Below are 20465 nucleotides of genomic sequence, written 5' to 3' on the forward strand. Positions count from 1 at the left end.
GGTCACACACCAGTACCCTATTTGCAGGAATGCTGAGGAAGCACATGTATATTTTATTTAATCAAATATGAACTCTACCTTCCAACAACATTCATAAGGTGGAGATTTTACTACCAAATAAAGAACCCATCTGCTGGGCACTCAGCCAAAAGACAAATGTCTAATGTATACTCTAACCTCACTAAGCAAGACATAACCAGAATGCATTTCCACTAACAACGTAGAAGACAGCAAAGATTGTGTGCCAAAAAACCCTTTAAGGAGCATATTCAAAAATGATTATTTTGTGGTAGTTTATTCAAATAGTTGACTAGAAAGGAAACTTGACAAGGAAGTGGCCATCCTCTACCATCTCTTACCTTGCAAGTTTCTATGTATCTTCATGGTTCAACCCAGGTGTGAAATCTTCTCTGCAGCATCCCTTGACAATTTTTTCTTCCTACCTCTTCCCCCCTCCCAGAAATAATTGTGGTAATTGTTCTGTAATACTCATTACGCATTTTGATTATAACAATTTTACTCTACTTTTTTTTCTATGCAATGTTATCTTTGGCCTGTCCCTCATCTCCCTAAGTCTCAGCTTCCTCATTTATAAAATCGAGATGTAAGTATAATGGCCTTACACAGCTATTACAAGAGTTAATGAAGCAATTATTTATAAAGAACTTTAGCACAGGTCTGGAATTTGAAGGGTTTTTCAAAGTGATCACGAATATTACTTTACATTATGTTTTTGAACATGAACTCCTTGATAACAAAGACTACTTCAAAAGGAAGGACCACATCTTATTTATTCTCTATTTCTGGTCACAGGATATGGAGCTCCATGAATGTTTGTTAAATTGCACTGCTAGGTTCCAAATAGAAGCAAGCATTTTATTTTTAGGCCCTATTTTAGTTTGCCAAAGGCTGCTGATGCAAAGTACCAGAAATGGGTTAGCTTTTATTTTATTTAGGGTAAAAGCTTAAAATTTCAAAGCCATGAAATGTCCAAATCAAGGCACCATCATAGATGTTTTCTCACCAAAGTCAGCAGCCATGTGGGAAAGCAAGATGGCAGATGATCTCTTTCCAGGTTTTGGTCTTCCTCTCCAAGCTTACCGTCTCTCAGAGCCTAGCTCTCAGAGCTCAGCTGTGAGTAACCAGGCAGAGGGCTTGTCTCTTTCTGGTCTCCTCTCTCAGTCTCAGCTGCTCTGTGGGCCCAGCCTCTTGGGAGCTTTGTGCTTAAGCTCTGGGTGCTCATACTCTCCTTTCACATTGCATGGTCAAAAATGGCTGAGTTCCCTTTTTCTGTCTCTCTCTCACTTAGGAGGATCAATATGCTGGCTTCCTTTCCCTCTGTGTGTTTGTCTCTCTCTATGTCTCATTTTATATAAGCTCCAGTTAGAGGGTGGAGACTCAACCTCACTGACATAGTCCAATCAAAAGGGTCTCACACTCACAGGAATGGGTTAGTTAAAAAATATAATCTTTCTCTTTTTGGGATTCACCAAATTCAAACTGTCACAGACCCCTTTAAGACTTTAAATGAAATGTCCTTTATGAAATACAAACACATAATGATTATAACAATAAATTCCATTCAGTATTCAAGACTTTGTCCTCAAAATTATCACTAACAGAAAATTAATTATCTGCACAGATCTTCTGGATTGAATTAAGGCAGAAGATAATACGAGATTTTTATCTCATCATGAAAATATCAGGAGGAAAATTAAGGCTTTATGTTGTTCAATCAGTACATCTCACATCATGGATGCTCATATTTTTTATTCTGAAGTCTCTCTCTTCTCTAAAGTCTGTCCAACTTTCAGTTCACCAAAGAAACCCATAATAGCTGTTTGGAATGCTCCAACAGATCAGTGTTTAAGAAAATATAAAACTAAATTTGAAAATGTTTTGGTGATTGCAAGCCTCCTGGCCTTGCGAAAATGTCACTATATATTATGCCAACAGACTGGAATACTATCCGTGGTATTCATTGCAAAGAATTCCCATTAATGGGGGCCTTTCCCAGAATGTGAGTTTGCAAGTACATCTGGAAAAAGCTGACCAAGACGTTAACTCTTACATCTCTGCTAAAGATTTCAGTGGGCTTGCTGTTATAGACTGGGAATACTGGAGACCCCAGTCAGCCCTGAACTCGAACTCAAAAGAGGTCTTCAGAGAAAAGTCCAGAAAACTTTCTGAAATGCAAGAGAATGTATCAGCTACAGATATTGAATATTTGGGCAAAACAGACTTTGCAGAAGGTACAAAAGCTATCATGATGGAAACCATCCAATTGGGAATTAAGAGCCTACTTAAGAGTCTTTAGGGTAATTTATATCCTGATTGCCACAACTAAAATATTTATGCCCCAAACTATATCCTGCCCATAAGAGCAAGTTTTGAGGAACAGTGAGCTTTCTTGGCTCTGGAATGACAGTGCTGCTTTATATCCTTCTATTGGTGTCAGGAAATCCCTTGGGATCAGAGCCAACCTTTTGCACTTCTCACAATTCTGGCTGCATGAACCCATGACATGCCATGATTATGCTCTTCCTGTATTTGTGTACAAAAGGCTAGTATACAGAGACAAAGGTTTACTTTTTCTTTTTAAGGTAAGAAGCTCTTTGCCTAATGGTAGGGGTTTCCTCCCAATCCCAAAAGTGAAATTCCTTTGTTAAGTATAATCTTCGAAGAATTCCCAATAAATAGTTGACTAAATAAGGAAATAATTCTTATTTTGTTAAGTAATCCACTTAGACTATTCATTTATATGATCTGAATTCTGATTATTTTATTTATTATATTCCCTTTAGGAAGGAAGGAGGAAAGGGGTTAGAGTATGAAATGAGCAGCTCCCATACTTGCTGCTCCCCAACTTTGATTGTGCTCCTCCCTTTCTGCCCATTTTGAGAGGTTATTGAAATAGTCAAGGGTAGGCAGGTTACAGAGCCAGAAAGCATGTTGTGAAATGGATTGATTTGCATTTGTTCATATGTGTAGAAGTGAATTTGAAGAGATTCCTGCTTCTAGGCTTACCCTCTCAAACATTAAGGGAAGTAAGATAAAAGAGTTTTCTATTTTCTTTATTTTCTAGTAGAGAAGTGTAGATGTAAAGAAAAATCATACTGAAACTATAGATTACCCCGATAAACCCCTTAAACACTCAATTGTCCCTATAACAAACATTTTTAATTAGTCTGTACCTCCGTTACAATTGATAAAATATAATTATACTATTAACTATAGTCCATAGTTTATGCTAGTTTCACTGTTTTTTACAGTACTATTGTCTTTATTAAAAAATTCTCTTAATATGCATACAACCTAAACTATACCCCTTTAACCACATTCAAACATATGATTTAATTTTTAATTACTTTCATCACTGCCCATTACTAAAATTTTTCCATTTCCTAAACAGAAACTATGTATCAATTAAGTATTAATATTTACTCTCCATTCTCTATTCTGTACCCTTGACCTCTAGTAATCTGTATTCAAGTTTCTAACTCTATGAATTTGGTTATTATAATCATTTCATATCAGTGAGATCATACAAATTTGCCCTTTTGTGCCTGTCTGGCTTATATCACTCAACATGATGTCTTCAGTTATTTCATGTTGTCATACTATGAGAAATCCATTTCTTCTTATGACTGAATAATATTCTACTGCATGTTTATATCACATTTTGTTTACTGTTCATCCCCAGCACCATTTACTACCGACTATTCTTTCCCCCAGTGAGCTGACTTGGCACCTTTGTCAAAAATCAATTTCCCTGACAACCAGCAAGATGGCAGTAGAATAAGGAGCTCCTAGAGTCAGCTCCTGCTACAGTTAGTAAACACCCAGAGCTGAAGTACCTGTTTAGGGGCTTCAGGAGGCCAGAAGGTCACCCTGGAACATCCTTGAAGGAATGAAAGGAGGAGAATGCCCATCTGCAGAGAAGATTCATAAGTAGAGCACTCCATACCACGGAGACTGGTGCCATCCTCGGGAGCACAAGCTGCCTTGGGAGCTGCTCCAGGGCTGCAATTGAAAGCTCCACTTTCCAAACACAGGGAAGGAAGAGACATTTGGGCACCAACTTCAGCTGCTGATGAGTAAATTCAGTAGGTTAAAGTATAATCCTGAGAACAGCTAAAGTTTGAGCCTGTCCAAGTCAGAAAGCGGCTGGGAGCTGCTATCTTAACTCTGGGCCAGGCATGAGGGAAAGCAGGGCGGACTGAAAATCCCAGTGCTGGTGGCAACCAACTTCTTTCTATCCATATCACATTGCAGCTCTAGCCTAGGCCCCAGCACCACGTCAGGCAAGGAAGAGGCTGTGGGGACCTGTGTCAGCCTCTCTGGGAAATTGCCAGCCAAGCCGCAGAGGCCGGTGATTGTCCTACCCTGGTGGCACAAGCCACCCCAGTAGCTATTCTGTGACTAGAATTGGAAGCTCCATTTCCCAAAAACAGGGGAGGAGGAGACAGTTGGCTGCCGATTTCAGCTACTGATTGGTAGGCTCAGATGGTTAAGGAATAACCCTAGGAATAGCTGGGGTGTGAATCTGTCCAAGTCATAAAGAGGCCGGTGGCCCCAATTTAACTCCACCCCCAGTTTGAGGGGAAGTCAGGACCAAAAATCACAGTGATGGTAGGAACTGGTCTCTTTCACCAAGATTGGCCTTCAGCCCTAGCCTGGGTTTCAGCCCCACCTCTGACAGGGAGGATGCTGGCGAACCCTGCACCAGCCTATCTAGGTAACTTTGGGTACCTTTGGCTGGCACAAACTGAATAATCAGAAGTCTACCGGGCTAAATGAGGTCATCTTGGACCCACACTGCATAGATTGCTGCCGGCACCTGCAGCTCCACCCCTGCCCCAGGCAGGGGAGAAAGGGGCCTGAAGCTTCATCAGTCTTTCCGGGCAACTACAGTCTAGTCCTGTACAACCTGGATTATTCCACACAGCTGTAACTCTGTCCCTAATTCTGGCAAAGGAGAAAGTTGGGAGAAACTTCATTGGTCCCTGGGACAATGAGGGCAGCTTGAGCCTCCACAGCTTATAGCACCAACTACATCCTTGGCTCCTACTACACAACAGCAAGGGAGAAAGGGCAGGAAGCCCTAAATTAAAGAGAAAAACTGCATCCAGAATAAATACTTTAGTAAGCCAGATGCCAAGACACCAAAAAAATTACAATCCACACCAAGAAACAGGAAGATATAGCCCAGAAAAAGGAACAAGATAAGCCTCCAGATGACATAAAGGAGTTGTGACAACTAATCATAGATAGTCAAGCAAATCTCCTTAATAAATTCAATGAGATGGCTAAAGAGGTCAAGGATATTAAGAAGACACTGGATTAGAACAAAGAAGAATTTGAAAGCATACATAGAAAAATAGCAGTTCTTATGGGAAGGAAAGGTGTAATAAATGAAATTATAAAAACATTGCGGGAAGCAGATGTGGCTCAACTGATAGAGTGTCTGCCTACCACATGGGAGGTCTAGGGTTCAAACCCAGGGCCTCCTGACCCATGTGGTGAGCTGGCCCACGCATAGTGCTGATGTGCACAAGGAGTGCCATGCCACACAGGGGTGTCCCCTGCATGGGGGAACCCCACGTGCAAGGAGTGTGCCCCATAAGGAGAGCTGCCCTTCATGAAAAAAGTGCAGCCTGCCCAGGAATGTTGCCATACACATGGAGAGCTGATGCAGCAAGATGACTCAACAAAAAGAGACACAGATTCCTGCTGCAGCTGACAAGAATACAAGCAGACACAGAAAAACACACAGCAAATTGACAGAAAGCAGACAACTGGTGGGGGAATGGGAGAAAAATGAATAAAAATAAATACTTTAAAAAAAAGCATTGGAATCATATATAGCAGATTTGAGAAGGCAGAAGGAAATATTGGTGAGCTTGAAGAAATGACCTCTGAAAGTGAACATACAAAAGAACAGATTAAGAAAAGAATGGAAAAAAAAATGAACAATGTATCAGGGAACTAAATGACAGCAAAAGGTGTGCAAACATACATGTCATGGGTGTCCCAAAAGGAGAAGAGAAGGGAAAAGGGGCAGAAGGAATATTTGAAGAAATAATGGTAGAAAATTTCCCGACCCTAGTGATGGACATAAATATCCATGTGTACTCCATCAGAAAAAATCTGAATAGACCTACTCCAAGACACATACTCATCAGAATGTCAACAGATTTTCAGGAAATACTAAAGGGTATGTTAGAGCCTGAAAGGAAAAGACATGAAAGAGAAGCCTGGAAGAGAGTCTAGAAATGAAGATTATATCAATAAAAGTAACTGAAATTGTCAAAAGAGTGATGAAAATAAAATATGACAGATAAAACTCAAATAGTGAGGAATAATTTAACCAACAATGTAAAGCACTTATATTCAGAAAACCACAACCCAATGTTAAAAGAAATTTTAAAAAGTCCTAAATAACTGAGAACATTCCACGCTCATGGATTTGAAGACCAAATATCATTAAGATGTCAATTCTATTCAAGTTGATATACAGATTCAATGCAAGTCTGATAAAAATTCCATTGCATTAAAAAAAATTTGAAAACACAATTATCAAATTTATTTGGAAAAGTAAGGGGTCCTGAATAGCCAGAAACATCATAAAAAGGGAAAGCAAACCCTCATCTCCAGACTTTAAGTCATACTACCTAGCTATCATGGTAAAAACAGCATAGTACTGGCATAAAGACAGACACATAGACCAATGGAACCAAACTGATGGTTTAGAAATAGATCCTCATATGTATGGTTAGGTGATTTTTGACTAGCCTATCAAACCCGCTCAGGCAGAACAGTCCATTTAGCAAAATGGTGCTGAAAGAACTCAATATCCATAGCTGAAAGAAGGACCTTATCTAAAAAATTAACTCAAAATGGATCAAAAACCTAAAAATAAAAGCAAGAACCATAACACTTCTAAAAGAAATTGTAGGAAAATATCTTCAAGCCCTGGTGGTAGGTGGTGGATTCTTAAAGGAGAGTAAGAGAAGGACTGAAATGGACTACTGATGTTTAATGTATGTACACATTTTAATTAGCTTTATTGTAGAAGTGTGGCAATGTATAGAATGGATAGTAACAAATAGTGAGTAATAGCTAGTTTATAAATAAGGATGTGGCTGAAAATGGTAGTCTAGGTATGTAAATGCCAATTGACAGAATGTTAGAGAATAATCTAGGAACCGAACAGCACAGTAAACCAAGAGCTGGATGAGAATTGTGGTTGGTGGTACAGATGCAAGAGTGTCCTTTGTGAACTAGAGCAAATGTCCATCACTACTGCAGGGTGCTGGGAACGCATAGGAAAAATACAAGTGAAGTGACCTATGGACTCTAGTTTGCAGTGTATAATATTCTTGCATCTATGCCAAAGATGTACTGTGTTGATAATGAGGCAGTATGGAAAATGGGAGCCAATGTATATTATGGACTTGGTAACAATCAGATGATATTATGTTATCTGTAACAAGTCTTCTACCACAGTGCGGTGTATTGATAGTGGGGTGGTGTTTGGGAATTCTGCACATGTGCATGATTGTTTTATAAATTTACAAGTTCTGTCATAAAAAATATATTTAATAAATAATAATGGGGTAGGTCGGGGGAAAAACACACCAAATGTAAGATGAGGACTATAATTAGTAGTAAGGTTTTGACAATATTCTTTCACAATTTGTAACAAACATCTCATGGCAAAGCAAGGTGTTGGTGGAGGGTTGATGTATGGGACTCCTGTACGATGTTATGCATGTTTGCTTTGTAAGTTCACAACTTTTACTATACACTTAATTGCTTATGTATGTTCATATATAAATGATATAAAGGTAATAATAATAGGGTTGGTTTGGGGAAAATAGTTTGATTAGTAGTAATATTTCAACAATGTTCTTTAATCATTAGTTAAAAAGGTTTAACAACTACGTAAGGTGCTGGTAGTAGGGTGAGTTATGAGAGTCCTGTATAATGATATATATGGTTTTTTTTTGTAAGTTCACAACTATTACTATACATTTATTGTTTATGTATGTTTGTGTGTGGGTGATATATTTCAATAAATTAATTTTAAAAATCATTTAGCCATAAATTAAAGGGTTTAGTTCGGAAGTATGAGTTCAATTCCATTGGTCCATTTATCTGTCTTTCTGCTGATACCATGCTCTTTTGACTATTGTGACTTTGTAATAAATTTTAAAATTGGGACGTGTTAGTCCTCTAACTTCATTCTTCTTTTTCAAAATGGTTGTGGCTATTCAGAGCTCCTTACCTGTGCAAATAAATTTGATGATTGCCTTTTCCATTTCTGCAAAGAGAGCTGTTAGAATTTTAATCGGGATTGCATCAAATCTAAACTTGCTGTAGACTGAATTGATATCTTGACCATATTTAGTGTTCCAATCCATGGAATATATGGATATATGGAATGTCCTTTCATCTATTTAGGTCTTCTTTTATTTCTTTTAGCAATGTTTTTCAATTTTTCACGTATAAATCATTTCTACAGGTTAAATTTATTTCTAGATACTTGATACTGTTAGTTGCTATTGTAAATGAATTTTTCTTGATTTTAATTTCAGTATGTTCATTACTAGTGTATAGAAACACTACTGATTTTTGAGTGCTGAGCTTGTCCCTTGCTAATTTGCTTAATTATTTTATTAGCTCTGGTAGCTTTGCTGTGAGTATTTTAGGATTTTCTATATATAGGATCATGTAATCTGCAAATAAGTAGAGTTTTACTTCTTCCTTTCCAATTTGAATGCCTTTTGTTTCTTTTTTCTTGCCTAATTTCTCTGGCTAGAGCTTCCAGTATAATGTTAAATAACAGTGGTGACAATTGGCAGCCTAATCTTGTTCCTAATCTTAGAAGGTAAGCGTTCAGTCTTTCACAATTGTCTATGATGTTAGATGTGGGTTTTTTTTTCATATATGCAGTTCATAATGTTGAAGAAGTTTCCTTCAACTCCTAGTTTCCTCAATGTTTTTATCAAGGAATAGTGCTGGATTCTGCCAAATGCCTTTGCTACATCAATTGAAATTATTGTGTATGTGATTTTTTTTTATTTGTTCTATTAATGTGGTATATTAAATTAATTGATTTTCTTATATTGAACTCCCCTTGCATTCCTGGGAAAATCCCACTTGGTCAAGGTGTATGATTCTTTTAATGTGATACTAGATTAAGTTTGCTAGTATACTGTTGAGGCTTTTTCATCTGTATTCATGAGGGATATTGGTAGATAATTTTCATTTTATGTGATATCTTTATCCATTTTGGTATTTGGGTGATGTTGGGTTCATAAAATGAGTATTCCCTCCTTCTCAATATTTTGGAAAATTTTGTGCAATGTTGGTGTTAATTCTCCTTAAAGATTGGCAAAATTCACCAGTGAAGCAAGCTCATCCTAGTCTTGATCTAATTCTTTTCCATATGTAATATGGGCACATTATATATATATACAGTGTCCCTAATACCTCTTTTCTTTGCTGGAAGGTTTTTGATTACTGATTAAATCTTTTACTTGTTATCGTTCCATTGAGATCTTCTGTTTCTTCTTGAGTCACTGTAGGTAGTTTGTGTGTTTTTAGGAATTTTTCCATTTCTTCTGGGCTAATTTGTTGACAGGTTGTTCACAATGTCCTTATAATCTTTTATAATTCTATTAATTAAAAATGTCCACCCATTTCTTTTCTAATTATCTGTGTCTTCTCTCTTGTTTTGTCAGTCTAACTAAAAAGATTGATTTTATTGATCTTTTCAAAGAACCAACTTTTAATTTTGTTAATTTTCTCTGTGTATTTTAAATTATCTATTTCATTTATTGTCAGTCTAGTCCTTGTTATCTTCTTCCTTCTCCTTGTTCTTGGTTTAGTTTTCTCTTCTTTTTCTAGATCCTCCAGGTGTTAGGTTAGTTCTGTTATGAGGTCTTTCTTCTTTTTTAATGTAAGCATTTAGAGCTATAATTTTCTCTCTCATCACTGACTTTTCTGTACCACATAAGTTTTGTTATACTTCCATTTTATTCTCCTCAAGATATTTCCTTTGTGATTTCTTCTTTGGCCCATTGATTGTTTGAGCATAATTGCTTAATTTCCACACATTCAAGAATTTTCCTATTCTTCTTCTGTTATTAGCTTCTAGGTTCATTCCCTTCAGGTTAGAGATATATATTATATGATTTCAATATTTTTTAATTTATTAAGACTTGTTTTGTAACCTATGTACTCTCCTGGAGAATGACCCGTGTGCACTAGTGTATTGGGGAAAAAATTAGTGAGTATTGTTCAAACCTAAAAATAAAGTTATCATGCAGGCAGCTTTGCTAATCAGCACACCAATGCCTTACTCGTCAGCACTTTTCAAATTTCAGGAGGAGTGATGAGAACTAGAACAGTGGGCATATTGGGGACTTTTTGTAACAAATAAGAAGAGATATGGTGCATTCCAGGGAGTATTGTGTTCCTGCCTGGGAAGCTGACCACTTCCTTGGGAATTGACACTGTACTTGCAGGTTGGCATCTATAGCATCAAGTTCATTGATTATGAGCTCAATAAAAGGGACAGTCTCTGGTCAGCCAGTTGAAGTCCTACCCTGAGAAAGGGTGCTATGTGCAAGTGTTGTTTTCAATCAAGGTTCTGATATTGGCTGCTGATTTGGGGCTTCCCAGCCATAAGCTAGATGTTGGTGAGCTTGTATGTAAGACTATTCTATTTTTCTGTCATTTCTGACTCTGTTCAACATTGACTTCATCTTTTGACTGGTTATATTATTCTTGTTTCTCACTCTAATTGTCAGGATAGACTTTTTAAACTAGATATGCATATATATATTTATTTTGCATCCAATTGAGACTCTGACCAGAGGTGGAGCAGGTATGTCAGTGTGTCCCCTGGGTTGGTGAGCTTATGAACATACGTATGCATATTGTGAGGGATTGGTATATAGTATTTGGAGCTCTGTTTATAGACAATCTTTCACTTATTTTGTATTCTTTCAATTAACAAAGGTTCACTAGCTATATATATGTTTATATTGCACCCAATCGGAACTCTGGCCAGAGGTAGGCCAGGTATGTCAGTGTATTCCCTGGTTTAGTGAGCTTATGTCTATAGTATATATATTATACAGGATTATGATGCAGCAGTTGGACCCCTGTTTGTAGATAATACTTTACTTATTTTATATCCTCCCAATTATTAACAGTAGTTTAATAAAATAAATAAATATTTGTCTGTATTGCTTTCTTATGCTTGAATTGAGTTATTATATCAATCCTCTCTCTCTATATATATAGCAAAGCATTAGCAAAACATTTTATCTAGCAGAACAACTAGAGAAAAATATGTCCTCTACTGCTACTCTAGGGTGAAGTGTTCTATGTATGTCTTATAGGTTTAATTGTTTATATTGTCATTCAAATTTTATATTTCTATGCTGATCTACCATATAGATGTTTTACTCATCATTGAAAGTGACACATTGTTGTCTCCTGTTAACATAGAATTGCCTATTTTTCCCTTTAAATCTGTCAATAGTTGCTTCATATATTTTGCATATCTGTCATTCTGTTCATCTATATTTATAATTTCTTTTCTTCTTGTATACCCCTTAATTAGTACATAGTAACCTTTATTATCACCTGTAAAATTTTTTGACTTAAGTCTATTTTATCTGATATTAGTATAGATACCTCAGCTTTCTTTTGGTTACTCTTTGCCTGGTATATTTTTTCCATCTTTTCACTTTTAACCAACTTGTATCTGAATTTTAGAGTGAGTCTCTTGCAGACAGCATATAGTAGGGTCATGCTTTTCTATCCTTTTTGTCAATCTCTGCCTTTTGTCTGGATATTTATCCATTTAACATATAAAGAAACTACTGATAGTGCACAACATTTTTCCACCATTTTGTTATTGGTCTAAGTCTTATATCTTTTTTATTCCTTAGTTCTTCTGTTAATACCTACTTTCGTATTTATTTCTTTACTTGCATTGTACCTTCTCATTTCCTTCTGTATATATTTTTCAGATATTTTCTTTGTGGTTAACTTGGGGCTTGAAATTAATATCCTAAAACTTTTAACAATCATGTTTGTTTTGATACCTATTTAACTTCAATAGCATACATATCACTGTTCCTTTCCCCTTCCATTCCCCCACTTTTTTTGCTGTACTTGTTACAAGTTGTATCTTTATATGAAGTAAAACAAAAATGATATACTTATTAATTTTTATGCCTTTGCATTTTAGAACCTTAAGAAGTAAAAAATGTAGCTACATAACAAAAAATACATTACAATGGTGTTGGTATTTATGCTAACCCTTAGGGTTACCTTTAGCAGAGGACTTTATTTCTTTAGCAACTTGATCCACTGTCTAGTATCCTTTGCTTTCAGGCTGAATAACTCACATTAGTATTGCTTGTAGGGAAGGTCTACTTCTGATGAACACACTCAGCTTTAATTTATCTGGTGTGCTGGTTTGAGTCTTTTGTGGACCTCAGAAAATCCTGTTCTTAAAACAAACCCATTCCTATGCCTGTAAGCCCATTGTAGGTGAGACCTATTGATTAAATCCCTTTGGATTAGATAGCTTCAGTTAAGGGCCTTTGATTGAATTGCAGGATCCAGGGTGGGTCTTAATCCTTTTACTGGAGTCCTTTATACAGAGGACTGAAGTGCTGCAGATGCAAAGAAAAAAGTGGCAGAGACAAAAACCCTGAGAGGTGATCAATAGGTCCCAGAGGCCAGAGACTGGAATCAGCAGAGCACAGAAACATGGAAAGAGGCCCTCAAGAGGCTGGAAAAGACAAGGCCTGGAGGAAAGGGAAAAGCCATGTGTGATTAACCACGGCTTAGCTCAGGGAGAAATTATACCTGGAGGAGAAGGCAGAAACTGGCAGAGCCATCATTACATCTGCCATGTGCCTGATCACTCACAGCTGAGCTCAGAGAAAAAGCATCTTTTGATGACACTGCCATGTCATGTTTCTTACACTACTTTAGTTGTCTGCAAGCTGATAATACTGGCAGGTCAACGTCTGGGACAGGGAACCTGAGAAGAATTTCAAGTTTCACTCTTTCTGGCTGCCTCCACAGAGATTGGCATCAGCATACAGGCACACCACCATGAGCATAAGGGTCACAATGAGAGGTCAGGATGGATTCACACCATGTTGGGGGCCAGGGGGCCAGCAATGATGAGATGTCCTATCTTCTAAAAGGCTATCTGCTCTTGATTTGGCACTTGCTTAGTTACTGCAACCTTTAAAATGTTTTCTGGAAGATGGCTGTGCCAGTTTCTGCTAGTTGTTCAAAGCTTCTGTGGGAGAAAGCCACCCTTGAGTGTCTGATGCTTCCTTCATGATTGACCAGAAGCCTAAGTTAAAAAGTGATTTCCCTTGTAAGGGTTAATACCAGATTTGGTAAAAGATTTAAGGGAAGAGGCAAAGTTGTAAATCTGCTAAAAGTAAGTGCTCCCTTAATCCATAGATTCAGCTAGCTGTGTTATTCTTGCTTCTGCAATCATAACTAATGGCAAGTAGGTCATAGGGAGGTGAATTTCTAAATACTTAAATCACTAATAGATGGTATTTTTTGCTGGGTCAAAACTTAGGAACAGAAGTTTTATTTGTCTTTATTTTTACTCATGTCATATATTCTGCCAAAGACCTCACAGAAAGCAAGAAGGTGCTTTCAAAATAGGTGGACATTTAGCCAGACGATCTCTCCCTTTGTTACTCTAGCCATGTAAAAGGAAATTTCTAGGGAAAGTAGCTGATATTCTAGTCTTTGGACTTGATCATGGGTTAACATTCTATGTTTAGAAGGTTTGGGAATTGTTCAGGTCTTCACATTTATGATGTGGTGATGTTTAAAGATGTTTTTGGTTACCAGGAGTATTGCGTTCTTTAACTGAGGCATTGCTTCTTTGCCTCAACTAGAAATTTCATCTTGCCAGCATTTATTAATATACAAAGATGTTCTTGTGTTAGGCATCCTAAGGAGGACTCTCAGGAAACACCAAGGTTAGGGTTAAACCCTGATCAATAGGCACCTGTGAATCATATATAAGGAGCAGAGAGTGCTTGCTTCACATGTATGATGTTCTGGGTTCAATCCCCAGCACCTTTTTTTTTTTAAAAAAGGGGGAGAGGATGTAGCTCGAGTGGTTGCGTGACTGCTTCCCATGTACTAGGTCCCAGCTGACCTGCTTCGCGTGTACAGGGTCTCAGGTTCAATCCCTGGTACCTCCTAAAAACAAAAACAAAACAAACAAATGAAAAAGAACAACTCTCATCAGGAAGTGGGTATAGCTCAGTGGTTGAGTGTCTGCTTCCCATTTACAAAGTCCTGGGTTCAATCTCCAGTACCTCCTAAAAAAAAAAAAAGCCTTATCAGAGGGAGAAATAGAACATGTATCAGATCTTTTCTAGGGAGTGTGGTAAATGCCATACCTTTGACACCATTAATGCGATGAGTAGGGAAAACTGTCTTAGTTTAAACTGATATTCATACTATGCAGAAAAATCAGCAACAAAAAATTCAGAGCAGAATAAGAAAGCAACTGCTGTTTAGAAGGTTTAAAAAGTTATCTAAATCTTCACAAAACATTCTCAACTCTGGAATTGAAATTTAAGTACTACATCTATTTATAAAACTTCTTATCCTTTTCTATATTTGGCTCAAACATATTCCTTTCTTTGGTGATAGTAAATTTACTTTTGGAAGAAACAACAAACTTTAAGGGGCAAAGTGTTTCCTTCCAAAAGTTACTTTGGACTGCTGGTACATTCTGCATATTCTGCAAACCTAGGATAAGTTTCCTTCTTTAGTAGCTACAGCTTTGGAATTGCTCCTTTTCCCATGAGTTAGGGTCTCATTTAGAAAGACTTTTCTTTCACTGTTCCAAGTTGTCATTCTGTACCCCTTTCCTTTTTGAAAGACACACTATTTCCAAATGCCTTAAATCATCAGAGTACCCAACACTGTACCTTATCCTCCATGAAAATCTGCCCACAAGTATTTAAAAACCTGATATTCATTCACAAAATGAATAATAATGTCTTCTGGGTTTCCATTTCTAACTTTTCTAAGATGTCTGCATTTGAGAATATGTATATTTTCCTACTACACATAGTACCTGTGTGTGTTTTTGTGTGTATGTGTTAGGAGTAGAAAAAAAGATTGAATAATAAGTTAATCTTAATTATAGGCACTGTAGTAAACACCAGGGAATCTTACCTAGTATGGAGAATGAGTCCTCTGGGTACCCCTAACCTCTACATTTGAAACCTATACTTGAGCCTGAGAATAATGTGTAAAGGCAAGGCAGCCCAGCACTCCACCCTGACCTGGGAGATTTGCTTCCACTGCATCTGGTTTGTTCCCTTATTACTTCTTCCATGTGAATCCACTCCCAGTGGCACCTTACCTGTGACTCCTTCACTGGATAGTGCCCTTGCTTTTCTAATCCCCCAAACAAGATGTTCTATGATTCACTCAGCACTCTGCTCTCTGTTAGGAGAGTGTAAACTATTTTGACACAGAAATCTGCATTAATGTTTACTATTGCCTTCCCAACTCCCTTGCCATTGTGAATCAATCCCAATGAATTTTCTCTTTGATAATGACATTAAAGGACACATTGATAAGAAATGAACATTTCTCCTGATGTTATCATCAGAAGGTGTGGCTTTCACCACAAACATGTAGCTTCTTACTTATGAATAAAGACTGATAACCTTAAAATACAAAATGTAAATACTTTGTCTTCTTCCTCCCTCTGATGAGAATGCCTTAACTCAGATGAATTCAGAGGAGACTATTGGGGATTCCTGCCACATAGATCTCATCCTATGAATATTATCTAGTTGCATTTAGGAAAGCTGCTAAGTGAATGTAATGAGAGCTTTGAACCCTTATGTCTACCAAGATGGTCCAGAGAGGCAACAGGTATGGGCCCAGGAGAATCTCTAGTCTGGGTCCTGTACTGATAGCTTCTCCTCTGTCTCTTATTCTTCATACCATTTATAATTTTCAAAGCCCTTCACTTATACTATCTCATTGGAGCCTCACAAAATCTCTTCTGCTTCTTGCATGCCAGCTCTGATCTATTCAGCTGATACTATTTTTGTGAGAAATATAAATGAATTGAGCTTGAAAGGGAAGTTAGCTTAAAACAAAATCCTTCCCTTTTTGGAAGATCATTGGAAATGGTAAAAAGTTTAAAAAAAATAAAAAAAAACATCTTTAAAAACTGAGATTGTAAAACCTTTCATTTCAGTGGACTATAAAAATAAATGGTAAGATTTCTCTATCAAGTATAAATACAAAGTGCCTAAAGCAAAATACAGTTTAGAGTTCTGCTTTTATTTTCTACCAAATCAACCAATTACATTTGCTTGGAGTAAAAGAATAAAAGATTTAAAAGATGAATGCTTAGCACCCTGACGAGTAGGGAAATATAATTTAATAAACCAGAAACCTAACTGCATATATTCTACTCTTATTTCCATCTGAAGTGACTTAGATCCATGATAATCTTTAAACACTAAAATCAATAATCCTTTACAATTATAAAATCAAAACTTTCCCTGGTGAAATCTTGTTTTCATTTATCTTAACCATTTATAGTGTTGGAAATTCCCTATAGCCTTACCATGACAGGTAGTATCATAAATAATGCCCATTAAAGCAGGTATTTTGAAATTAAACAAATAACTTCATGTGCCAAATATTTAGGCTAGACCAAGTTAGAGACCATAGACTCTTAATACAGTGTTGCTTTGCTTGTCCTTGGAACCCAAATAACACTCATCTGTCCAAGTCATTGCAAAGTGAAGTTCTGCAAGGGAATGTTGCAAAATGGAAGAAAGCCTGACTAAGGAGAACACAAGGCATTTAGAGAAGGAAAAAATTGAATTATCTTTCTAGGCCATATACCAATACCTGACTTGTATGGATATGTTACCAAATCAATTTTAATTAAACAGCTTTAGATGACTATTTCTTGGTTAATTGTCCTCTAAATAATATCTTGTTTGGCAAAATGTAAGTTTTTCTTTTAAAATATTTCATCTGTTTTGCATATGATTATAGGGTAGTTTTAAGCCTTGGTTCATTTGTGTTACTCTAAGAATGCGGTGAATAGTTCCTCTGTGGAGAAGATGAGCTCTGCCCCAATCATATTATACAGAATTCAACCTTCTAATCCCTGGTGGATTGTTTTATATCCAAATTAATGATTTACTCTACTGTCTTCATCTAGGAAGATCTATTTAGTACCATAGGAGAAACTGCCACCTTAGAGGCTGTAGGCATTCTTATATGGGAAGACATGAATTTAACTTCATATGTGGTAAGTCAGTACCTAGAAGGGATTTAACAACTTTAAAGTATTTTCTCAGTTTTCCTGTAGTACTCACTCTAATCAAAGCTCACATGGTCTTCATGGAAAACTCCAATCAAAGCTCACATGGCCTTAGACAAAGGCCCAGATCAGTGCCTGATACATAGAAGGGGCTCTATAAATATTAATGTTTGGTAAGGTAATAAACATACTACAGATGTTTGTTGAATATTTAGTACATGCTGGATTGTGCTAAGTGATTTTATTTGGGGCAGGAGGTTTTGCTCACTTAATTGTCACTATAATACTATGAGGTACAGACAACCAACATTTCACAGTTTAGGAAACAGTAAGTAAATGCCTAAGGTAAAAGCTACTCTGCCTGGTTATCAGTTTGGAGCTGTCAAATAGAGGCAGTTTAACTCAAAAGTCCATGTATTTATAACCATCACATAGAGTGATTTTATACTACTTTCAAAAGTAGAAACAGGTGTTAACTTAATCTCCACACTGAATTTATTTCTTCTCTCTGGAGATATTAGCTGAAAATTAATAGCATTTAAAATTAGATGTATGTATTTCTCTTTAAACTTCTCCCAGTTCAGATATTATTTATTCTAAGAAATCTTTCCAGATTTCCCCAATCGAAATTAATCACAATGTCCTCAGTATTTCCATATGCTGTCTGTTTATACTATATGGCTTACAACATTTTGCCTTGAATTAAAATATTTGTATCCTCAATACTTTTTATTTTATTGCATTTTTTTAAAAGTTCATGGTAATCTGATAGCCCTAGAATTTCACAGGCTCAATTTGTTATCAAGTTATAGCTCAAGAAACTACTTATGACAGTATAAAGTTAAGGGTTTCTTTTTTTGTGTAGAAAATTGGGTAGAAACTGACCACAAAGTTAGTAAAAACTGAAAGGATGAGTGCACAAATCTTCTGGTCTTTGTTTAGAATACATAAGAGGAACTACAAATAAATGATCAAGACAACCTTAAAAGTATTCCTGTTTGAATTGTATTTAGAATTAGAACCCAGGGCATTCAATGTTTGAGCATAGTTAACAAGAAAATCCAGAAAGAGACATGATGATATTTTGAAAAGGAATCCGTGGCAAAGATGATTCAGGTTCTAGCACAACCATGAAATGTACCACACACTTGAAAAGTAGTGAGAAGTCAGCAGATAAAAGCACAGTGCTAGTATAATTTCTAATTATGGGTTCCTATTTGGGTTCCTTCCTCTTCTTTTCACATCCGTTAACTTGGGAACTAGAAAGAGAAAAAAGGTTATAAACTGCAAGAAAGGGACGTCTTTTATGTTGCATCAGGGGCCAATATGCAAGTTCAGTTGTTCTGCCTGACTCTAACGTATTCCCCACTTCCTGTCCCTCAGATCTGTCCTTTTCCTTAAGGTGTGACCCTGTGTTATAGAGCCCAGGAGCTGAAGAGTTTACTAACTGGAACCGAGCCATCTGATTTCAGTCAAGTCTAAAGCGCTGCTTTTGGGCCTAGAAACCCTAACCCTGTCACTCCCCCCATTCCCAAAATGCTAATGGATTTCTGTGTCTTCATTTCTAGGGTAACTGTACAAAGGTGAAGCAGTTTGTGAGCTCTGACTTAGGGAGCTACATAGGCAACGTGACAATAGCCGCTGAGCTGTGCAGCCTGCACCCTTGCAGCAATAACGGGCGATGCAGCAGGAAGACGTGGAAAGCTCTTGACTGACTACCTTCACTTGAACCTTGCAAGCTACCACATAGAGGCCTCTGAGGATGGAGACTTTATTGTAGAAGGAAAAGCATCTGATAGAGACTTGGAAGTGTTAGTGGAGAAATTTTCCTGTCATCGTTATCAGGGCTATGACATGGCTGATTGTGGGGAAATGAAAACAGCTGAGGGCGTCTCCCGAGCGTTCCCCCTTTCTGCCTCTCTGATAACTCTTTGTCTGCTAGTTGTAGCAGGTCATCTGAGCATTCAGTTGTGAGATAATTAAGTTTAAAGGGAACTGTGTGGTCTCTAGAGTAGTTACTTAGGCAAGAAATGAAAATTGTGAGGATTATGAAATCCATTCAGATGTATTATAAGTAGACTTTAGGTATGTCATTGAATATAAACATTACTTTTTTTGTTCCAATTTGGCTAACAAAACAAATATATGGCATAAAAAATGAGTTATTCCTATTGAAATGCTTAAGTTGTATTTCAGCTACAGCTATACCTTAAATGAATATACATACATGGAAGTGTACATATAAACAATGAATTATTAATTTCAAATACAAGTTTTCCAAGCTGCAGCTTCTTTTAAGGATGAATTACTAAATAATTCTGACTCAACAGAAGGAGTCACAACTGTTGAAATTAAAACTTTGCTTTTTTTTTCTGTTTTCCCTTGCCAGAATATAAATTCCCCAAAAATGGGATTTCATTTTGTTCATTGCTAGAACAACAATGCCTGGCATATAGTTGATGCTCACAGAGTAGTATTGAATGAATGAATCAATGAGTGATCCAGCAACTTGACTCAATGAAACCCATAACTATGCCTTTAAGTTTTTTTTATTTACTCTACATATTGATAGTGAGTTATTAGAAAGTCATTCACAAGTATTACTATTCTCCTAGCACATTAACGTCTGAAATCAAATAGTCTGACTCCCTTGAGAAAAGATGAGGCCTGGAAAGAATCAATCACTAGGCAAAATCAAAGAACCAATTTGTAGTAGAGCCCAAGCTGGAATTCCAGTTGTCAAGTTTTCTTTCCATCATAACATTTAATTCCTTTTCTCCTTGTAATGGAACCCAAAAATATTCCATCAGTTTTGACTATGAATTTAATGCATTTGTAATTCCTCTTAATTTGGGCTAATATTACTGGTTACATGTAATCAACCTACAGCTATTCCAGCAGTGGAGTCTCTGTGGACTTCATTTGGCTCACTGCTCCTGGAGAGTATCTACTAAAGCTGCTTAATACTTTTAGCTTCTAGGATTGTTTGAACCTCCTTTTATGGAAATAGCAGAATACTCAGCCTCTTTAAGCTTCAGTATTCTCATCTATAAATAAAAAAGAAATAATA

General features: G+C 36.8%; 1 protein-coding gene and 1 long non-coding RNA gene across 2 annotated transcripts in view; one reads left to right on the forward strand and one right to left on the reverse strand.

The window, feature by feature from the left end:
* The first annotated feature begins 1693 nt into the window (after positions 1-1693).
* Positions 1694-19369, forward strand: HYAL4 (hyaluronidase 4). Its single transcript, XM_004485262.2, is given in 7 exon segments — positions 1694-1820; positions 1823-1877; positions 1879-2367; positions 2369-2603; positions 17294-17383; positions 18964-19101; positions 19103-19369. Coding segments are annotated over 7 exon segments (1401 nt in total).
* LOC131278617 (uncharacterized) overlaps positions 14124-20465 on the reverse strand; it is a 29113-nt gene continuing 22771 nt past the window's right edge. The window contains exon 2 of the long non-coding RNA XR_009185999.1: positions 14124-14277. This is a non-coding gene — a long non-coding RNA (uncharacterized lncRNA). The remainder of the gene's footprint in view (positions 14278-20465) is intronic.

Source organism: Dasypus novemcinctus, chromosome 5 (assembly GCF_030445035.2).
Source record: "Dasypus novemcinctus isolate mDasNov1 chromosome 5, mDasNov1.1.hap2, whole genome shotgun sequence".
NCBI lineage: Eukaryota > Metazoa > Chordata > Mammalia > Cingulata > Dasypodidae > Dasypus > Dasypus novemcinctus.